Source organism: Columba livia, chromosome 1 (assembly GCF_036013475.1).
Source record: "Columba livia isolate bColLiv1 breed racing homer chromosome 1, bColLiv1.pat.W.v2, whole genome shotgun sequence".
Classification (NCBI taxonomy): domain Eukaryota; kingdom Metazoa; phylum Chordata; class Aves; order Columbiformes; family Columbidae; genus Columba; species Columba livia.
In genome coordinates this window covers 2,334,027-2,352,943 of record NC_088602.1, presented here as the reverse complement: position 1 = coordinate 2,352,943, position 18,917 = coordinate 2,334,027, and the positions used below count along the sequence as shown (strand labels likewise).

The 18,917-nt window shown below is 56.1% G+C and overlaps 4 protein-coding genes across 11 annotated transcripts in view; 2 read left to right on the top strand and 2 right to left on the bottom strand.

Annotated features, from left to right (window-relative positions):
- Window positions 1-9,731, top strand: part of PAAF1 (proteasomal ATPase associated factor 1) — an 18,013-nt gene extending 8,282 nt beyond the window's left edge. The window contains exons 7-13 of one of the 2 annotated variants that reach the window (XR_010473745.1): window positions 2,490-2,684; window positions 3,007-3,098; window positions 5,174-5,289; window positions 6,793-6,875; window positions 7,215-7,297; window positions 8,493-8,718; window positions 9,395-9,731. Coding sequence is in view for 1 of the 2 variants with exons in the window: in XM_005500617.3 (XP_005500674.2) it covers window positions 2,490-2,684; window positions 3,007-3,098; window positions 5,174-5,289; window positions 6,793-6,875; window positions 7,215-7,297; window positions 8,493-8,570 (647 nt within the window). In the remaining variant the exon portion in view is untranslated. Of the gene's footprint in view, window positions 1-2,489; window positions 2,685-3,006; window positions 3,099-5,173; window positions 5,290-6,792; window positions 6,876-7,214; window positions 7,298-8,492; window positions 8,944-9,394 lie in introns of those variants that run through there. The other variant, XM_005500617.3, reaches the window with a different exon arrangement.
- On the top strand, window positions 9,082-14,002 carry DNAJB13 (DnaJ heat shock protein family (Hsp40) member B13). 3 transcript variants are annotated; one of them, XM_065069494.1, is made up of 8 exons: window positions 9,082-9,215; window positions 9,395-9,498; window positions 10,413-10,574; window positions 10,772-10,929; window positions 11,280-11,393; window positions 11,870-11,983; window positions 12,071-12,147; window positions 12,399-13,329. In XM_065069494.1, the coding sequence occupies exons 1-8, from the start codon at window positions 9,148-9,150 to the stop codon at window positions 12,550-12,552; spliced, it is 951 nt and encodes a 316-aa protein (XP_064925566.1). In that variant the 5' UTR covers window positions 9,082-9,147; the 3' UTR covers window positions 12,553-13,329. The 3 variants fall into 3 exon arrangements, with proteins under 3 accessions (XP_064925566.1, XP_064925645.1, XP_021140796.2); XM_065069573.1 differs by lacking the exons at window positions 9,082-9,215; window positions 12,399-13,329 and adding an exon at window positions 13,762-14,002 and having other exon boundaries at window positions 9,274-9,498; XM_021285121.2 differs by lacking the exon at window positions 9,082-9,215 and having other exon boundaries at window positions 9,275-9,498.
- Window positions 13,136-18,789, bottom strand: LOC102092157 (putative mitochondrial transporter UCP3). Of its 5 annotated transcripts, none has more exons than XM_065068907.1 (7): window positions 18,260-18,372; window positions 17,114-17,252; window positions 16,786-16,996; window positions 14,753-14,950; window positions 14,066-14,167; window positions 13,804-13,984; window positions 13,136-13,611 (listed from the first exon to the last, which is right to left on the bottom strand). In XM_065068907.1, exons 2-7 carry the CDS (start codon window positions 17,237-17,239, stop codon window positions 13,506-13,508), a joined length of 924 nt encoding a protein of 307 aa, XP_064924979.1. In that variant the 5' UTR covers window positions 17,240-17,252; window positions 18,260-18,372; the 3' UTR covers window positions 13,136-13,505. The 5 variants fall into 5 exon arrangements, with proteins under 5 accessions (XP_064924979.1, XP_064924904.1, XP_064925030.1 ...); XM_065068832.1 differs by lacking the exon at window positions 18,260-18,372 and adding an exon at window positions 17,499-18,183; XM_065068958.1 differs by lacking the exon at window positions 18,260-18,372 and having other exon boundaries at window positions 13,804-14,167.
- Window positions 18,786-18,917, bottom strand: part of C2CD3 (C2 domain containing 3 centriole elongation regulator) — a 50,470-nt gene continuing 50,338 nt past the window's right edge. Inside the window, exon 34 of the mRNA XM_065066475.1 lies at window positions 18,786-18,917. The gene's annotated coding sequence lies outside the window, so the exon portion shown is untranslated.

Below are 18,917 nucleotides of genomic sequence, written 5' to 3'. Positions count from 1 at the left end.
TTGTTCCTGGTGAGGGTGGCAGAGCCTGGCCCAGGCTGCCCAGGGGGTTGTGGAGTCTCCTTCTCTGCAGACATTCCAACCCGCCTGGACACCTTCCTGTGTAACCTCATCTGGGTGTTCCTGCTCCATGGGGGGATTGCACTGGATGAGCTTTCCAGGGCCCTTCAACCCCTGACATTCTGGGATTCTGTGATTCTGTGACTTAAAAGATTGGTAGTTGTTCTATTAGAGGAAACTGCTTCTCTCACCAACAAGCATTTTCTTCATTAATTAAGGTACAAAGAGTCTCCTCCTTACACCCAGATCATCCTGCTCACCTTCAATTGCTCCAGAACCTCTTGCTTTTATTTTTTCTCTTGCCTGGAAAAGCATGAAGCAGTTTATTATGGACCTGCAGAACTCGGGCAGGCAATTATCCACTTCAAGGACGCGTGCGGTTAAAGTAAAGCACAGCGAGAGCAGCTGCAAGGATACTTCAGCCGTTATTCCTTAAGAGCTGGAATAAGCTTGTTCACCCTTGTACCAAAAGCAGATATTCAACTCTGCCTCTGCTGATGGTGTTGCTACTAAAAAAGAGTAAATTCCTCATCCTCCCTTCCCCAGTTTAATTAATGTAACACCTCACCGGGCTCTGGTTTTATTCCTGTTTACACCTGGCCCAGAGCACACTGGGTCTGTCTTTTCATGGTGTTTCCTTCTTAAATGATGCCAACTTGAATGCTTGGGTGATGTTGAGCGAATGCAGGTGAGCTGTGGATGTGTCTTAGATGCCCCAAACTATTCCCCAAATTTCCCCCTCCCTTAGCAACACACACATACAGGCTCATTTTCCCTGTCTCACAGGGTGCTGGACTTGATTAAAAAGGTTAATAAGTCCCGTGGCTGCCTGCCCAAAACTTAACTTGAAAACTCATTTTGCGCTGAACATGCCGTTATTCTAATGTGATCTTTTTTGTGTGGATTCACAGAATCACAGAATGGACTGGGTTGGAAAAGACCTCAGAGATCATCGAGTCCAACCCTTGGTCCAACTCCAGTCCATTGACTAGATCATGGCACTAAGTGCCATGTCCAATCTCAGCTTAAAAACCTCCAGGGCCGGTGAGTCCAGCACCTCCCTGGGCAGCCATTCCAATGCCTGACCACTCTCTCTGCAAAGAATTGCTTTCTAATCTCCAGCCTCAATTTCCCCTGGCAGAGTTGAAGCCCATGGCCCCTTGTCCTATTGCTGACTGCCTGGGAGAAGAGCCCAATCCCCACCTGGCTAGAACTGCCCTTCAGGTAGTTCTAGAGAGTGCTGAGCTCACCTCTAAGCCTCCTCTTCTCCAGACTAAACAAGCCCAGCTCCCTCAGCCTCTCCCCATAGGGCTTGTGTTCCAGTCCCTTCCCCAGTCTTGTTGCTCTTCTCTGGACCCGCTCCAGCACTTCAATCTCTTTCCTGAGCTGAGGGGCCCAGAACTGAACACAACACTCCAGGTGTGGCCTCCCCAATGCAGAGCACAGGGGAAGGATCACTGCCCTTGTCCTGCTGACCACGCTGGTTTGGATACAGGACAGGACACCATTGGCCTTCTTGGCCACCTGGGCACACTGTTGGCTCAGGTTGAGCTTCCTGTCCATTAGTCCCCCAGGTCCCTTTCTGCCTGACTGCTCTCCAGCCACTCTGCGCCCAGCCTGTAGCGCTGCAGGGGGTTGTTGTGGCCAAAGTGCAGCACCCGGCACTTGGCCTTGTTGAACTTCATCCCATTGGAATCAGCCCATTTTTCCAGTCTATCCAGACCCCTCTGCAGAGCCCTCCTGCCTTCCAGCAGCTCCACACTCCCACCAAACTTGGTTTCATCAGCAAATTTGCTGATGATGGTCTCAATCCCCTCATCTAAATCATCAATAAAGATGTTAAACAGGACTGGACCCAACACTGACCCCTGGGGACACCACTAGTGACTGGCCGCCAGCTGGATGCAGCCCCATTCAAAGTACTTTGCCGCAAATGTCCTGTAAACAACGGAGCTTTGCTTTTGAAGTTAAACTTTTATTCACTGCGTATAACTCCAGTGCAAACTGCTGCAGCGTTTGCTTGACTTGTGATTTGAGCTTGTTGTGTTTAATGACCTGTTCTCTAGGGAAAGTGTCAATTAAATCTTTTAACTGATTGTTTCCTTCCAAAAAAAAACCCCACTGTGTCATTTTCCAGATCTAGACCCAACATCCCACACTGAAATGAAGTATTTGGGGTATGGCAGCACCTGCAAAGCATTGCTGTAGCTCCATAATGTGGATGCTGCTTGCCCCACAAAAACTTTGGGGGTTGTCCAGAGCTGGAGTTGGTGATTTTCTAAGAGTGCTGGACCAGGATATTTTCTCCCCAAGCTAGGGGTTAATTATGGAGCTTGAAACCCAGCAGCAGCTGCGATATCAGCTCAGTTTGAGCCAAGGTGTTGTTCATCTGCCTTCCCCGCTGTCTGAACGTGACCTTTGCTTTGCCGCAGGGATTTTGGACACTGCCATTGTGGATCGGGGAAGAAACGTCCTTTCCTGCTCCAGAGACGGCACCGCCCGTCTCTGGGACTGCGGAAAATCCGCCTGTCTGGGCGTCATCGCCGACTGCGGCTCTCCCATCAACGGCATTGCCGTGGGCACCGCCGACGACTCGCTGAACCTGGGCTCGCCTGAAAAACCTCCTAGTAAGGATCTTGCCTTAAGATTCCCCTTCGTTCTCCTGTCCCAAACTGCTTAGGGTTGTCACCGATAATCCTGAGCGTGTGGCTTGCTGCTCTGTGCCCTTGGGAGGGGGTCGCCAGAACAAAGAATTTCAGTCCCAAGGAGGAATTGAGCCTTGTAAATCAATTAGTGATGAAGACAGGTCTCCCTGATTACTGGCCCACCCTTAGTGTCTGGACTGATGTTGTTATAGGTTTAGCAGGGGTGATCCAGACTGTCAGGTTTTGGTACCATCGTGATTTGTTGCGTAGCCACTGCTGGAATTAACTGTTGTCCTTTCGCCAGGTGATCGTGAGATTGGGACAGAAGGGAAGATCCTGCTGCTGGCCCGAGAAGACAAGAAGCTTCAAGGAGTGGGACTGCAGAGCAGGCAGCCGGTAAGGAGTGTGACACTGGCAGTGTCCACCCTGGGAGAGAGCTTGGAGATACAATCACAGAGTCATTTTGGTTGGAAAATCCCCTCAAGATCATCGAGTCCAACCGTTCCCCCACCCCTGGCACTGCCCCATGTCCTGAGAACCTCATGTCCGTCTGTCCAGCCCTCCAGGGCTGGTGACTCCAGCACTGCCCTGGGCAGCCTGTTCCAGTGCCCCACAGCCCTTTGGGGAAGAAATTTTCATTGCTGAACTCACTCACACTGCAGTGTTCTCCTCTTCTGTCCATTCCTGGGAGGAGAGGCTAAAACCCGGTACAGTGAAGGATGTTTTTTCTCCTTCCTACTGACCGGATTTTTATCTGGAGGTCTGAGGAGTAAGAATTGCTCACAATTGAACCCGGGTATGGGGAAGACAGTATTTAAATTTAAACAGTGGCCGGTAGATGTCATTGTGAAAGCAGGAACTGCAGGTTGCCTCATCCAGCCAAGGTGGAAAGCTGCTGTTTCATCTGGCAGTTGTCTTAAGCAGCATGTAAAGGAGACCTTAGTGCAGCCTTTCTGTGCTTAAAAGGGGCTGAGAGTAAAGATGGGGACAGGTTATGAGCAGGGCCTGTTGTGATAGGACAAGGGGTGATGGTTTTAAACTACAGGAGGGAGATTCAGGCTGGACATGAGGAAGAAATTGTTGCCCTGAGGGTGGTGAGAGCCTGGCCCAGGTTGGCCAGAGAGGTGGTGGATGAACCATCCCTGGAGACATCCCAGGCCAGGCTGGACGGGGCTCTGAGCAACCTGAGCTGGTGAAGATGTCCCTGCTCATGGCAGGGGGGGCACTGGGGGAGCTGGGATGGTCCCTTCATCCCACACTATTCTGTGATTCCATGACCTCAGGTGGTCACCAGTCCATCTCCCTCCTCTTAGAAAAGGAAAATGGAGTTGGTAAATCTCAGGTATTGAAAATCTTATCAGAATTATCCTAGGCAGTAGCACAGGAGCTCCTGATGATTTAGGATTTCAAACTGCTTGTGGTGTTTGTGGAGAGTAAAATTTAGGGTGGAACGAGTAAGCTCACTGAGGCAAAGCCCGTGAGGTGCTGGAGTGAGTTGAGAGAGGGGAATGGAGCTGGTGAGGGGCTGGAGCACAAGTGTGATGGAGCGGCTGAGGGACCTGGGGGTTCAGCTGGAGAACAGGAGCTGAGGGGAGACCTTCTGATCTCTGAACTGCCTGAAAGGAGCTTGGAGCCAGGGGGGTCGGGCTCTGCTCCCCAGGAACAAGCGCCAGGAGCAGAGGAAACGGCCTCAAGTTGCGCCAGGGGAGGTTGAGGTTGGATCTGGGAACAATTTCTTGCCCAAAGGGCTGTGGGGCATTGGAACAGGCTGCCCAGGGCAGTGCTGGAGTCACCATCCCTGGAGGGTTGGACAGACGGACATGAGGTTCTCAGGACATGGGGCAGTGCCAGGGGAGGGGAACTGGTTGGACTCAATGGCCTTAAGGGTCTTTTCCAACCAAAATGATTCCATGATGCTGTGGCAAAGGCTGACCTGGAAAAACTCATAGCCTCTGTATGAATGGATGCAGCACTGGGAGGAATCAGAGAATCATTTTGGTTGGAAGAGACCCTGGAGATCATCAAGTCCAACCATAACCTAACCCTGGCACTAGCCCATGTCCCCAAGAACATTACCTGTATGTCTTTTAAACACCTCCAGGGACACCGTGCTCTTTGCCAACCTGCCCCACAGATCTGGTCTCTCTGCTCGGTGGGTTTCTGAAGATTAATTTGAGCTCAGCAGTGGTTTCTCTGTCACTGTGTCACATCCTTTCTCCAAAGGAGACCCAGGAGCATTCACTGATTGCGCTGTCTCTGCCGACTTGGCAAAACTCATCCTGGAGCACCATTCTCCTTATCTTGGAGCTGAGACGGGGGATTTTTAACCTTGCTCTGGGTTTGCCAGTTTGTGCCAGTGACTCACAGAACAACTGTCCTGACTTCTAAATAAATTATTGCTTCTTTCTCCTGGGTGTCCTGTGTCCTCATCTGTGCGTGTGTGACGCTTGGATTTGTTCCTGTGTTCTCAGGTGTTCCTCTTCGTCGGATCCGACGCCTTCAACTGCTGCACATTCCTCTCAAGCACCTACATCCTCGCAGGGACTCAGGACGGGAACATCTATCAGCTGGATGTGCGGAACACCAAGTGAGTGAGGGCCTGGGGCTGTGAGTATTTAAACAACAACTACAAACTAGATTTTTGGCTGGAAAAGAGACCCAGACCGAGGGTTCTGGCAGAGAAAGCCCCTTCTAAAAGGTGGACACAGCCCCAGCTGTGGCACCGTGAGCTCCTGAGCCTCTTGCAAACTTCTTTTCTCTTGGGGTGATGCTTTTGCTCAGATAGGTGATGTAATGGGATGTTGCCTGGAAAGCGCCTCCTAAAAGACTTTGTGCAGGATTTGTGCAGATTTCTTAGTTACTGAAAGGCTTTTCAGTCTTCTGTGACCAGGGGTGCTCTTGGCAAAGCCTTCCCTTGCAGATTATGGCTTTTAAAATATATATAAAAAAACATGTTCATGTACTGTGCATATTATGTTATATATTAATATCTCTGTGATTATCTGCATAGACAAGGCTCTTGGGGACATGGGTTAGTGCCAATGTTGAGTTAACAGTTGGACTCGATGATCGTGAGGGTATTTTCCAACCAAAATGATTTTGTATATTAATATATAGATAGATTTAGCAGAAAACTTCTTAACAGCAGTGATCACAGAATCCCAGAATGTCAGGGGTTGGAAGGGACCTGGAAAGCTCATCCAGTGCAATCCCCCCATGGAGCAGGAACACCCAGATGAGGTTACACAGGAAGGTGTCCAGGCGGGTTGGAATGTCTGCACAGAAGGAGACTCCACAACCCCCTGGGCAGCCTGGGCCAGGCTCTGCCACCCTCACCGGGAACAAGTTTCTCCTCATATTTAAGTGGAACCTCCTGTGTTCCAGTTTGCACTCATTGCCCCTTGTCCTACCATTGGTTGTCACCAGAAGAGCCTGGCTCCATCCTCCTGACACTCCCCCTTTCCATATTGATCCCCATGAATGAGTCCCCCCTCAGTGTCCTCTTGTCCAGCTCCAGAGCCCCAGCTCCCTCAGCCTTTCCTCACACGGGAGATGCTCCACTCCCTTCAGCATCTTGGTGGCTGCGCTGGACTCTCTCCAGCAGTTCCCTGTCCTGCTGGAACTGAGGGGCCACAACTGGACACAATATTCCAGGTGTGGTCTCCCCAGGGCAGAGCAGAGGGGCAGGAGAACCTCTCTGACCTACTGACCACCCCCTTCTAACCCACCCCAGGTACCATTGGCTTCCTGGCCACAAGGGCCCAGTGCTGGCTCATGGTCACCCTGCTGTCCCCAGGACCCCCAGGTCCCTTTCCCCTACACTGCTCTCCAACAGCTCGTTCCCCAACTTACACTGGAACCTGGGGTTGTTCCTGCCCAGATTCAAGACTCTACACTTGCCCTTGTTCTAGTTCATTACATTTCTCCCCGCCCAGCTCTCCAGCCTGTCCAGGTCTCTGATGGCAGCACAGCCTCTGGCGTGTCAGCCACTCCTCCCAGCTTGGTGGTTATTCTTTGATGTTAGCGTGTTGAAATGGGCTTTTAACTACAGACCATAATAGTCATGCCTTGTTTCTGCTCTTTTTTCTAGCACTCCAATCCAGGTCATCCACAGATCGGGGGCACCGGTGCTTTCGCTGCTCCCGTACCGAGACGGATTTGTTGCCAGCCAAGGTAATGCGAGTTCTGCGTTGTGCCAGTAGAAATTATATAATCAAAATTATATCGTCGAATCGAGGAGCTGTGCGCTCTTTGGATGTTGTAGGAGGTATATTCTGTGCTTGCTTTTTGCTTTGTGATTTCCACCTCCCCGTGTCTGTCCCAAACGGGGCGTCCAAGGTGCTTCTCAACTGTTGGAACCTTTTCCATCTCTCCAACATCCTCACAGCCACTTTTTCTTTTCCTGGGGGCTTCATACCCTGTGATCAGGTGTTTCTGATGGACTGTTTGTAATTGGGAACATGGCTTATTTCACTAATTGGCCGATATTTGTTCTCTTGCTATCTCATGTAGGTGATGGAACCTGCTTTGTCATTCAGCAAGACCTCGATTACGTCCTCGATCTCACCGAAGCAGACTGCGACCCTGTGTACAAGGTGCGGAATATGATGTATCACCCAAAATAAAGGATGTGGGGAAAAGTGAGGCCAGGTAGCAGAACTCATCAACCCACACAACGGGTTCCTTCACACAGCCGCCTTTTCAGCTTTTTTTCTAGCTGAATAATGTTAATGTATTGCATTAACAAATCCTCTGTGGTATTCGCTGGTGTTATCGCCATGGTGCAGGAGCAAAACTGAAGCTTTCCGTAAATGTGAATTAATAGAACAAGGGCAAGTGTAGAGTCTTGAATCTGGGCAGGAACAACCCCAGGTTCCAGTGTAAGTTGGGGAATGAGCTGTTGGAGAGCAGTGTAGGGGAAAGGGACCTGGGGGTCCTGGGGACAGCAGGGTGACCATGAGCCAGCACTGGGCCCTTGTGGCCAGGAAGGCCAGTGGTACCTGGGGTGGGTTAGAAGGGGGTGGTCAGTAGGTCAGAGAGGTTCTCCTGCCCCTCTGCTCTGCCCTGGGGAGACCACACCTGGAATATTGTGTCCAGTTGTGGCCCCTCAGTTCCAGCAGGACAGGGAACTGCTGGAGAGAGTCCAGCGCAGCCACCAAGATGCTGAAGGGAGTGGAGCATCTCCCGTGTGAGGAAAGGCTGAGGGAGCTGGGGCTCTGGAGCTGGACAAGAGGACACTGAGGGGGGACTCATTCATGGTTACAGATATCTAAAGGGTGAGTGTCAGGAGGATGGAGCCAGGATCTTCTCGGTGACAACCAATGATAGGACAAGGGGTAATGGGTTCAAACTGGAACACAAGAGGTTCCACTTAAATCTGAGAAGCAACTTGTTCCTGGTGAGGGTGGCAGAGCCTGGCCCAGGCTGCCCAGGGGGTTGTGGAGTCTCCTTCTGTGCAGACATTCCAACCCGCCTGGACACCTTCCTGTGTAACCTCATCTGGGTGTTCCTGCTCCATGGGGGGATTGCACTGGGTGAGCTTTCCAGGGCCCTTCCAATCCCTGACATTCCGGGATCCTGTGGTTGTGACTCCAGAGCGGGTCATTTCCCGTTTGGATCTACCAGAAGCACTCCTGTGTGAGCGCTGCCCTGCTCCCCGAGCTCCTGCTGAAACCCTGAACTCCCTAAAAGCCCAAAAGAAAAGCCGATCTTGGAGAATTTAACTTTTACCCATCACTTAGTAAAATTGCGCCTAAACACTCTTTTATCCTTGTTTTCCCTTTTTTCCAGGTAGCTTCTTGGGAGAAGCAAATTTACACGTGCTGCAGGGACGGGATAGTGAGGAGATACCAACTTTCCGACCTTTAAACATTTACATCGGCCAAATAGAGAAAAGACGCGTCAAAATTCCTTTTCCAAGCCAGTTTTCCTGTGTTTGAGACGCGTTTCTAGAAATTTCTGAGCTGTATAGGAGGTTTTGAGGCTGTTGTGATCACCAGGACATTTTTGATGACAGGTAATTTTTCCTACTAAAACCCAGCTGTGATGATTTTCTTTTTAATTTCGCGACAGGTAATTTTCTTACTAAAACACAACTAGGATCTTTTATTAATTTGGAGAGCGGCGCTGAGGGGGTTTTGTGTTGTAACCATGGTTTTATTTTCACTGCTGAAATACTGTTTCTAAGGGGGGAGAAAAATAAATAGTATAGATCGAAATAAAGCAGCTGCTTTGATAATAATTGCGTGGAAAAGAAATTTTCGGAGAAAACGCCTTTTTTTGGAAAAAAATTACCATAAAAAACAAAGATGGCGGACGTGGGGGGGGGGCAGAGTGCGGAAGCGCCTGGGAAAGACTACAACTCCCATGGTGCCTCGCGCGGGGAGGACGGAAGTGCGGCTCTCACTTCCGGCGCGGTCTCCATAGCGACGCGGCGGCGGCCGCCATGGGGCAGGATTACTACGCGGTGCTGGAGCTGCGCCGCAGCGCCACGGACGCCGAGATTAAGAAGGCGTGAGGGGCTCTCGGCCGTGCGGGGGAGCCCCGGGGCCGGGGCGGAGCTGGGGGGCCGGGGGGGGGGTGTTTGGAATGGGGCCGGGCTGCCCGTCGCCTCCACAGTGCAGCGGCCTGAGGGGTGAGGGGCCTGGAACGCGGGGCTGGCTGCGAGGATGGGGTGTCCCGTCTCTTTGCAGCTACCGGAGACTGGCCTTGAAGAACCACCCTTTAAAATGCAAGGAGCCCTGGGCGCCCGAGAGGTTCAGGCAGCTGGCGGAGGCCTATGATGTGCTGAGCGACCGTGAGTGGGAGAGAGTTCCACGGGGCCATGGAATCCGCTGGGTTGGAAAAGACCTTTAAGGCCATTGAGGCCAAGCGTTAACCCACCCCATCCCTGCCCCATGTCCTGAGAACCTCATGTCCGTCTGTCCAGCCCTCCAGGGATGGTGACTCCAGCACTGCCCTGGGCAGCCTGTTCCAATGCCCCACAGCCCTTTGGGGAAGAAATTGTTCCCACATCCAACCTCAACCTCCCCTGGCGCAACTTGAGGCCGTTTCCTCTGCTCCTGGCGCTTGTTCCTGGGGAGCAGAGCCCGACCCCCCTGGCTCCAAGCTCCTTTCAGGCAGTTCAGAGATCAGAAGGTCTCCCCTCAGCTCCTGTTCTCCAGCTGAACCCCCCAGGTCCCTCAGCCGCTCCATCACACTTGTGCTCCAGCCCCTCACCAGCTCCGTTCCCTTCTCTCCACTCGCTCCAGCACCTCAAGGCCTTTCTTGGCGTGAGGGGCCCAAAACTGCCCCCAGGATTGGCAGTTTGGTCTCCCCAGGTCCCAGCACAGGGACGGTCACTGCCCTGGGCCTGCTGGCCACACCAGTGCTGGTACCAGCCAGGATCCTGTGGCCTCTTGGCCACCTGGGCACACGCTGGCTCATGTTCAGCCGCTGGCACCAACACCCCCAGCTCCTTTTCCGCCGGGCACTTTCCAGCCGCTCTTCCCCGAGCCTGTAGCGCTGCCTGGGGTTGCTGTGACCCCAGGGCAGGACCCGGCACTTGGCCTTGCTGAACCTCAGACAAATGGCCTCAGCCCATCCATCCAGCCGGGCCAGACCCCTCTGTATGGCCTTCCCACCCTCCAGCACAGCAACACTCCACCCAACCTGGTGTCACCTGCAAACTCACTGAGGGTGCACTCAACACCTTCATCCTTGTTCCCCAAGCCATGAAGAAAGGCATTTATGACAAGTTTGGGGAGGAGGGGCTCAAAGGCGGCATTCCCGAGGAGTTCGGCGACGACAACCCCTGGACTGCCGGCTACGTGTTCCACAACAACCCCAACAAAGTCTTCAGGGAGTTCTTTGGTGGAGACAACCCCTTTGCGGGTAGGTAGGGGAGGTCTGGGGTGTCACCCCAGCCCCATCTGTGGCCGCTGTGATCCCAGCTCTGAGCTTTAAGCTTTATGGGGACATTTCCCTGCCCAGCTGCTCCCAGGTCCCTGTGGTGCTGCTTAGGACACCCCAGGGGAACCCCTGGGCTCTGATCTGCGTGAAGTGACCCCTCACTCTGCTTGCTGGTGCAGAGTTCTTCGCTGAGGACGGCTCGGAGTTGATCGTGCCCTTCGGGGGGCTGCGAGGACGAGGAGCGATGAAGCAAGACCCCCCGATCGTGCGGGATCTCTACCTCTCCCTTGAGGATCTGTTCTACGGCTGCACCAAGAAGATTAAAATCTCCCGCAGGGTAGGAGTGAAGGGGGGAGAATTTGGGGCTGGGAGCCTGAGGGTTTAGGGCTGATTCTGCTCTGTGTTGTCCCTCAGGGGGGTGACAGCCCCCAGGAGAAGGACTTGGGGTGCTGGGGGTGAAAGATTGGCCATGAGCCGGCAACGTGCACTTGCAGCCCAGAAATCCACCCGTGTCCTGGGCTGCATCCCCAGCAGCGTGAGCAGCAGGTGCAGGGAGGGGATTCTGCCCCTCTGCTCCGCTCTGGTGAGACCCCCCTGCAGTGCTGGTCCAGCTCTGGGTCCTCAGCACAGGACACACATGGACCTGCTGGAGAGGGGCCAGAGGAGCCACAGGGATGATCTCCGCAGGTGATGAACGAAGACGATCAAACGAGCACCATCAGAGACAAGATTCTGACGATCGACGTGCGGCCGGGCTGGAAACAGGGCACCAGGATCACCTTCGAGAAGGAAGGAGACCAGGTAACGGCCGCGGCGGGAAGCGCTGGGCTGCAAATCTGCTGCAAAACCGTAGAATCACGGAGCAGTTTGGGCTGACGGGACCTCCACAGCTCATCCAGCGCCTCCCCTGCCGTGAGCAGGGACGTTCTTGGCAGCTTTCTCATTTGTGGCTGTGGGTTGGGGACACGACTCCCGCAGCGATTCAGCGCTGCTGTGCCCTGGGGACCCTTCCTGCCTCGATTTGCCTTCAGACACATCAAAATTCACAATTCCAAGAGGTGGTTTTCTGCCTGTCTTCACCTTTCCAAACCCCAGGCTTGTATTTCTTAATAGGACTCTTTTACCAAACACCATATTTTTATTAAAGGAAGAAATTCTTTTCCCCTCGCTCCAGCCAGGAACAAAAGGACGGGCATTTGTGTCACCTTTGTGTGAAATCGTTTGTGCTCCCCCAAACCATTTCCCGGGTTGTTCATTTCTCTTTCCTCCATTTTTAGGGCCCAAACATCATTCCAGCCGACATCACCTTCATTGTCCAAGAGAAACTCCACCCGAGGTTTAAAAGAACCGACGACAACCTCATTTTTGTTGCCACCGTCCCGCTGGGAAAGGTAAAAGAGGGGAGGGAGCCAACCCCGCGTGTGTTTGTCCCCGGGGGGTTGCTGACGCGGCTCCGGGTCGCGCTCCGTGTCTCGCAGGCGCTGACGGGCTGCGCGGTGCCCGTGAGGACGCTGGACGGGCGGTTGCTGAACGTCCCCGTCAATGACATCGTGGAGTAAGTGCCGTGGGGCCGATCCCTCGTGGGTCGGACGGGATTTTCGTGGCCGGGTGGGACACACGAGCGAGACGAGGGGCTGGGACAGGGGACGCGGGGACATGCGGCTGGGGGAGAAGAACGGCCACCGGTTGAAGCTGGAGGAGCAAAGTTGGTGTGAAGAACACACGGATGCATCGGGGCTGGGAGCTGCGTTTCCCGCATCAGGATCCTCCCGCCGCTCCTCTCAGCCCCTTTTCTTTGCTCTTCAGCCCCAAATACTGTAAAGTGGTGCCAGGGGAGGGGATGCCACTGCTGCACGACCCCCGGCGCAAGGGCGACCTCCTCATCTATTTCGACATCTGCTTTCCCAAGAAGCTCACGCCTGACCAGAAAACGCTCTTGAGAAGTGCCCTCCTGTCCTAAGGGACGAGGGTTTTCCGCCTCTTCTCCCACCAATAAAGCTCCGCAGCCACCGCTGTGACCGGGTGGAGGTTCTTCCAAGCACCAGGGACCCTAAAAGCACAGGACCACCCTCAAACGCAACACCCTGGACTCTGTTTTTCATGGATCCACTTTGTTTTCCAGACTTTTCTCCGTAGCTGCTCCCCCACAGCGGTGTGAAGGATGATGGAGGATTTTGGGGGGGTCAGAGCGCTCCCAGCTCACTTTATTTGGGAACAGCGATGGTTTGGGGGTGACTGCGCAGTGGAAGACCCAAAGTGTAGAAGCACGGGAGCACCCGGGAGCACGGGAGCGGGTGAGGTTTGGGGCACAGGAACCGGCCCTGAAGGCAGAGACAGAGTTGCGCCAGGGGAGGTTGAGGTTGGATGTGGGAACAATTTCTTCCCCAAAGGGCTGTGGGGCATTGGAACAGGCTGCCCAGGGCAGTGCTGGAGTCACCAGCCCTGGATATTAAGATATTCTTAGATATTAGGAAAACATTTCTGCCTTTTCTGGCAGAATGACCCTAAACCCCCCCGAAAAAAGGCGCAGGAGCCCCAAGCGCTGCTGCGATCAGACCCCATAGGGGCGGTTTATTTGAAACATCGGTGAGGAATAACAGGGATCGCTGCATCCCCCGCCCTTCGACTCGCTCTCCCTGCCCACGCCGCTCGCCTTGTTCCCACCGGGATGCGACGCTCTACCCGGCTGGAAAACCTGGAACCATTTCTTCTTCCTTCATAAACTTCTCTCTGGAAACCTCCGTTCTCCCGCATCTCTCCGCAAACATCGTCATTTCTCCTTCTGTCTCGCCGGTCCCTCTTTAGGAGCTCCCCCTCGGGCTGGGGGTTGTGGCGTCGCTGGTCCCTCGCCGCTTCGGCAATTAATATAATTTACTCTCGTGTCTCGTCAACGCTGACGAGAGGGGCGGGGGGTCAGGACTGCGCCGGCCGGGCCAGCGTCACCGCGCGCTGCAGCTGCTCGTAGGAGGTGAACATCACGATGTTCCAGGAGCCGAGGCGCAGGAAGGAGGGGACGAACCTGCGCCGGGAAAAGCGATGGGGACATCAAGGGGACGCCCCTGCGGTCCCCAAAGCCCTGGGGTGCCATGGTGGTGGCACGTGGGTTGGGACACTTGGGGGGCACTGGTGATGCTGTGGTGTGAAGCGGAGCCGTTTGGCGTCGTTGCAGTGAGTTTGCCGGTGCTCAGAGGGGACACGTCCCCAAACTCACCCCTTGTAGAGACCGGTGACGCCGTCCTGCATGAGCAGCGCCAGGAGGCAGCTGAGCACGTTGCGGTACTGCCCGGGGCCGGCGTTCATGTACCGCGTCTTCACCACGTCGACCGGCGACGCCACCACCGTGGCACAGAATCCCGCCCCAAAGGCAGCGACGAAGTGGCAGGGGACGTTATCTGCGGGGCAGAGCTGGGGTTTGAGGGCCGTGGGGACAAGGACGGCACCTGGTTGTGTCCCTGTCCCCACGCTGTCCTCACCTGTCAGCAGCTGCGCCCGCAGCAGCGCGTCCTTGATGAGGTCGTAGGTGACGAGCTCCCCGCAGTTGACGATGGCGTTGCGGGCGATGTTGGGCAGCGTCCCTGTGCAGGAGGGTGGTGGCATTGGGGACAGTGCTCACATCCCCTCATAGAGCATTCTGGATGGGTGTCCCAGCCCTGCTGTCCCTGTCCCCATCACGGTGCCTGTCTCCATCCCATCTGCATCCCCTGACACATCCCTGTCCCCATTACCCTGTCCAAACCCCATCCCATCTGCATCCCTGTCACATTCCTGTCCTCCTCCTTGTCCCCATTCCTCTTCCTGTCCCTATCCCCACCCTATCCCATCTGCATCCCTGTCACATCCCTGTCCCCCTTCTTGTCCCCATTCCTCTTCCTAACCCTATCCCCACCTTATCCCATCTGCATCCCCTCCTGTCACCATCCCCATCCCATCCCTGTCCCCAACCTGTCACCAAACCCATTCCCATCCTCGTCCCCATTCCTGTTCCCATCCCTATCCCTACCTTATCTTGCCTGCATCCCCTGTCCCATCTCTGTCACCATCATCCCCATCCCACCCCATCCCATCCTTGTCCCCACCTTATCCTCTCTGCATCCCCTGTCCCATATCTGTCACCATCCCCTTCCTTTTCCCTGTCCCCACCCCGCTCCGTGTCCCCGTACCTCTCCACAGCCCTCGGACACCCTCTTCCCTGGCGATGGTGCGATAAGCGTCCACGGTGCCGCTGTACCGGCGGGCGCCGTCCGCCGTGGCCCCGTTGGCCTGGAACCGCACCTTGACCACGTCGGTGGGCTGGGCGCACGTCACCGCCACGGCCCCCGTGGTGCAGCCCGCCAGCAGCCGCGCCGCCAGCCCTGTGCCTGGAGACAGCAGGCGCTGGGACCCCCGCCCTGCCGGGGACCCCAGCACCTGTGGGGACCCCCCCAGCCCTGTGGGGACACCCGGCCCTATGGGGACCCCTGGCTGTGTGAGTAACCCCAGCCCTGCGGGGACCCCCAGCTGTGTGGGGACACCCAGGCCTGCAGGGACTCCTGGATGGGTGGGGATCCCCAGCCCAATAGGGAACCCCCGGCTCGGTGGGGACCCTCAGCTCTGTGGGGAACCCCAGCCCTGTGGGGACCTCCAGCTGTATGGAGACCCAATGGACACCCCCAACCCTTCAGGGACCCCCAGCCCTGTGGGGACCCCTGGCCCTGAGGGGACCCCCAGGCATGAGGAGACCTCTGGACCTGCAGGGACCTCGTTGTGTGGGGACCCCCCATGCCCAGCAGGGATCTCCAGGCCTGTGGAGACCCCAAGCCTTATGGGGACTCCACACCGCAGCAGGGAACCCCAGCTCTGTGGGGACCCCTGGACGTGTGGAGACCCCCAGCTCTGTGGGGCCCCCAGGTCCTGTGGGGACCCCCAGTCCTGTGGAGACACTCGGGTCTGTGAGGACACCCGAGACCCAGTGGGCACCCTGAGCCCTTCAGGTCCTGAGTGGGGACAGAGTGTGCACAGGGATGGGGGTGTGCACAGGGATGGGGGTGTACACAGGGATGTGGGGTACGCAGGGATGGGTGCATGCAGGGACGGGGTGCACGTAGGGATGGGTTACGCGCAGGGAGGGGTTGCGCAGGGATAGGGGAGTGCAGGGATTTGGGCTATGCAGGATTGAGGGCTACGCAGGGAGGGGTGTGCGCAGGGACAGGGTGCGCAGGGATGGGGGTGCACAGGGATTTGGTGTGCAGGGATGGGTGCACAAAGGAATGGGGTCTGCAGGGAGGGGGTGTGCGCAGAGATTTGGTGCAGAAGGATTTGGGGTACGCAGGGATGGGTGCATGCAGGGACGGGGTGCATGTAGGGATGGGTTATGTGCAGGGAGGGGTTGTGCAGGGATAGGGGAGTGCAGGGATTTGGGCTATGCAGGATTGAGGGCTACGCAGGGAGGGGTGTGCACAGGGACGGGGTGCGCAGGGATTTGGTGTGCAGGGATGTGGGCTACACAGGGATGGGTGCACAGGGATGGGGGGTGCATGGGGACGGGGGGTGCAGAGGGATAGGGGGTGTGCAGGGATTTGGTGCGCAGGTACGTGGGGTACGGAGGGATGGGGCACACAGGGACGGGGTGTGTGCAGGGACGGGGTGCACAGGGATTTGGTGTGTAGGGGTGCACAGGTATAGGCATGCGCAGGGATGGAGTGCACAGGGATTTGGTGCACAAGGATGGGGTGTGCAGGGATGGGGTGTACAGGGATTTGGTGTATAAGGATGGGGTGTGCAGGGATGGGGTGTACAGGGATTTGGTGTATAAGGATGGGGTGTGCAGGGATGGGGTGTACAGGGATTTGGTGCATAAGGATGGGGTGTGCAGGGATGGGGTGTACAGGGATTTGGTGCATAAGGATGGGGTGTGCAGGGATGGGGTGTACAGGGATTTGGTGCATAAGGATGGGGTGCACAGGGATTTGGTGCATAAGGATGGGGTGTACAGGGATTTGGTGCATAAGGATGGGGTGCACAAGGATGGGGTGTGCAGGGATGGGTGCACAAAGGGACAGGGTGCGCAGGGATCCGGTGCACAAGGATGTGGGGTACGCAGGGATGGGTGCACGCAGGGACAGGGTGCACAGGGATGGGGTGCACAAGGATGAGGTGTGTGCAGGGATGTAGTGCACACAGGGATGGGGTGCCCCCCCGCCGTCTCCCCACTTACTCTCAGCCCCCTTGGGGGTGTAGAGCTGCTTCACCGAGTCATAGAGGCCGATGCGGATGGAGGCGAAGCTCATCTGGCGCTGCAGCCCGGCCGCCAGCCCGCTGTACAGGCTGCGGGGTCCCTCCGTCCTCACCATGGTGCTCAGCGTCCCCAAAACACCCCGATACTCCACCGTGCCAGTGCTGCGGGGGATCCGCACCTCGCCCTGGATCTGGGGGAACCAACCGCATCGCTTTACCCTCCACAAAACGCCACCAAATCTGGGTTGAAGCCAGCGCAGGGGGTTGTCCCCCTGCCCGTGGGTTTTTGGGGGGCTTGGGGGCCGTACCTGCAGGCGCACTTTGGCGGTGTCCAGGGGGAAGGTGCAGAGGTCGGCGATGCAGGCGGCCGTCCCCGCGCTGAAGAACTTCACGGCGGCTGTCGGGGGCACCTCGGGGGGCTTCAGACCCACCATGGCGGCCCAGGGGCTGGAAGGAAAGCGGGGGGACAGTTTGTGGGACGTTGCGTCTGACGGGGCTTCAAGCAGGTGTCCGGTTTGGGGACAGAGGTGACAATGTGCTGTGGTGGCTTTGAATAATCGCAAAAACCAAAACCGTGCCGTTTCTTTGCCTGCACCCCTGGGGAAACTGAGGCACAGGGCTCAGCCCACCCCCTCCATGCCACCCAGGCCAAACTGGGGGTGCTTGGTGACAGCATGTCCCCCATGTCCTCACCGTGGGGACCTCAGCACCGCGTCCCAGCTCCTGCCTTACACCCCTCTCCTCACAGCCATCACCCCAGATACGGCTTCCTGGTCCCCCCCTTATATCAACACCCGGGAGGACATTCCGGCCTCCGCGGGGATCAGGTGACAGCAAAACCCTGTCACCCCGCTGGCATTTAAGCCGATGACGGGGGGGTCACTGAGCACCCGTGTCAAGCTGGCTGCATTTCAGGGCTCTGGCGCAGCTTGGGGCAGGGGGTCAGAGCAAAATTTAGGGGGAGCAGCACCCAACAACACGGTCCTGCCCCTTTGGTAGGCGCTGGGACATCAAGGATGGGGGATAAAATTGGATTTAAGCTACACGTGCTCTGGGGAGGATGAGATGCAGCAAACGCTTGTCCAAGTGTTGGGAGGGAGAGCGGCACCCGGCGCTCCCCCCGTGGGGACATCGGGTCCCTCTGCAGCCGTAACTCATCCCGGGCACTTGCCGGGCCTGTTTACCAGCGGGATTTCCTCCGCGGGGTGTCGTGTGTCTGTAACGTGTCCCCCGAGCTCACGTGGAGCGGCTCCGCACCACAAACACTGCGCCACCGAGGGGAAGGCACCGCGGGAGGCCAAGGGTGGTCTAGAAATCCCCCTTTTCCTCTATTTTTCTTAAAACTGAGCCTGTTTCTCCCTTGGAGCTCTTGAGCACATCCCTGTGACGTGCAGAAAAGCCTCCGCGTGAGTGCGCAAGAGGGATTTCAAGCTGGTTTGATGCCCTGAATCCACCTTTGCTCCGCGGATCGGGTTCCCCGTCTCCAGCCGCTTCCCAGCGTGTTTTCCTGGACCCTGCTCCACCGCCGACCTAAATAGGAACACGGGAGGAAGAAGCTGTTTATGTCATGCCCGAGATAACTCAGGAGTCAACATTGTCACCTCCTCTGTCACCATGTTCCCTACAGCCCCTATTCCACTTGGGTTTTTTGGGATGTCACCAGAAGGAAATGTTTGTGCTGCCCCTGTTCTCACAGGGCGACACTCGGGATGGGGACACTTGGGATGGGGACACTCGGGATGGGGACACTCGGGACGGGGACACCTGGCACATTCATCTCCCAACCCTCACCTGGGCAAGGGCACAAGAGATTTTACAGCCAGGACGTAACTCCATTTTGCATTTAGGATTTTCCCCTATGAAAAACAAAACCAGAGGTGGGAGGATAAAGAAAAAGGGGACGGTGACGCTTTGGTCCCTTAAATCCTGAATTCCCAAGCGTGGTTTGAAAAGCAGCTCTAATTTGGAGCGTTCCTCACCTCCGAGAGTTGACTCGCCGCCGTCTGCACGATACGATATTCAATTACTTCTCAAAGCAGCGACCTTTGCGTGCGGCGCCGGTGTCACCTCCTGCCCGTCACCGGCGGCTCTTTGGGGACAGACTCTCGTCAC

Bases quoted from the DNA above. Each gene is read 5' to 3' on its own strand.
- LOC102092157 (XM_065068758.1), bottom strand. From the start codon at position 17,239: ATGGTGGGTCTGAAGCCCCCCGAGGTGCCCCCGACAGCCGCCGTGAAG. The intron at 16,997-17,113 runs GTACGGCCCCCA...TGGTTCCCCCAG, and splicing joins CCGCCAAAGTGCGCCTGCAG to ATCCAGGGCGAGGTGCGGAT.
- DNAJB13 (XM_021285121.2), top strand. From the start codon at position 9,291: ATGGGGCCGGGCTGCCCGTCGCCTCCACAGTGCAGCGGCCTGAGGGGT. The intron at 9,499-10,412 runs GTGAGTGGGAGA...TTGTTCCCCAAG, and splicing joins CTATGATGTGCTGAGCGACC to CCATGAAGAAAGGCATTTAT. The intron at 12,148-12,398 runs GTAAGTGCCGTG...TTTGCTCTTCAG, and splicing joins CCCGTCAATGACATCGTGGA to CCCCAAATACTGTAAAGTGG.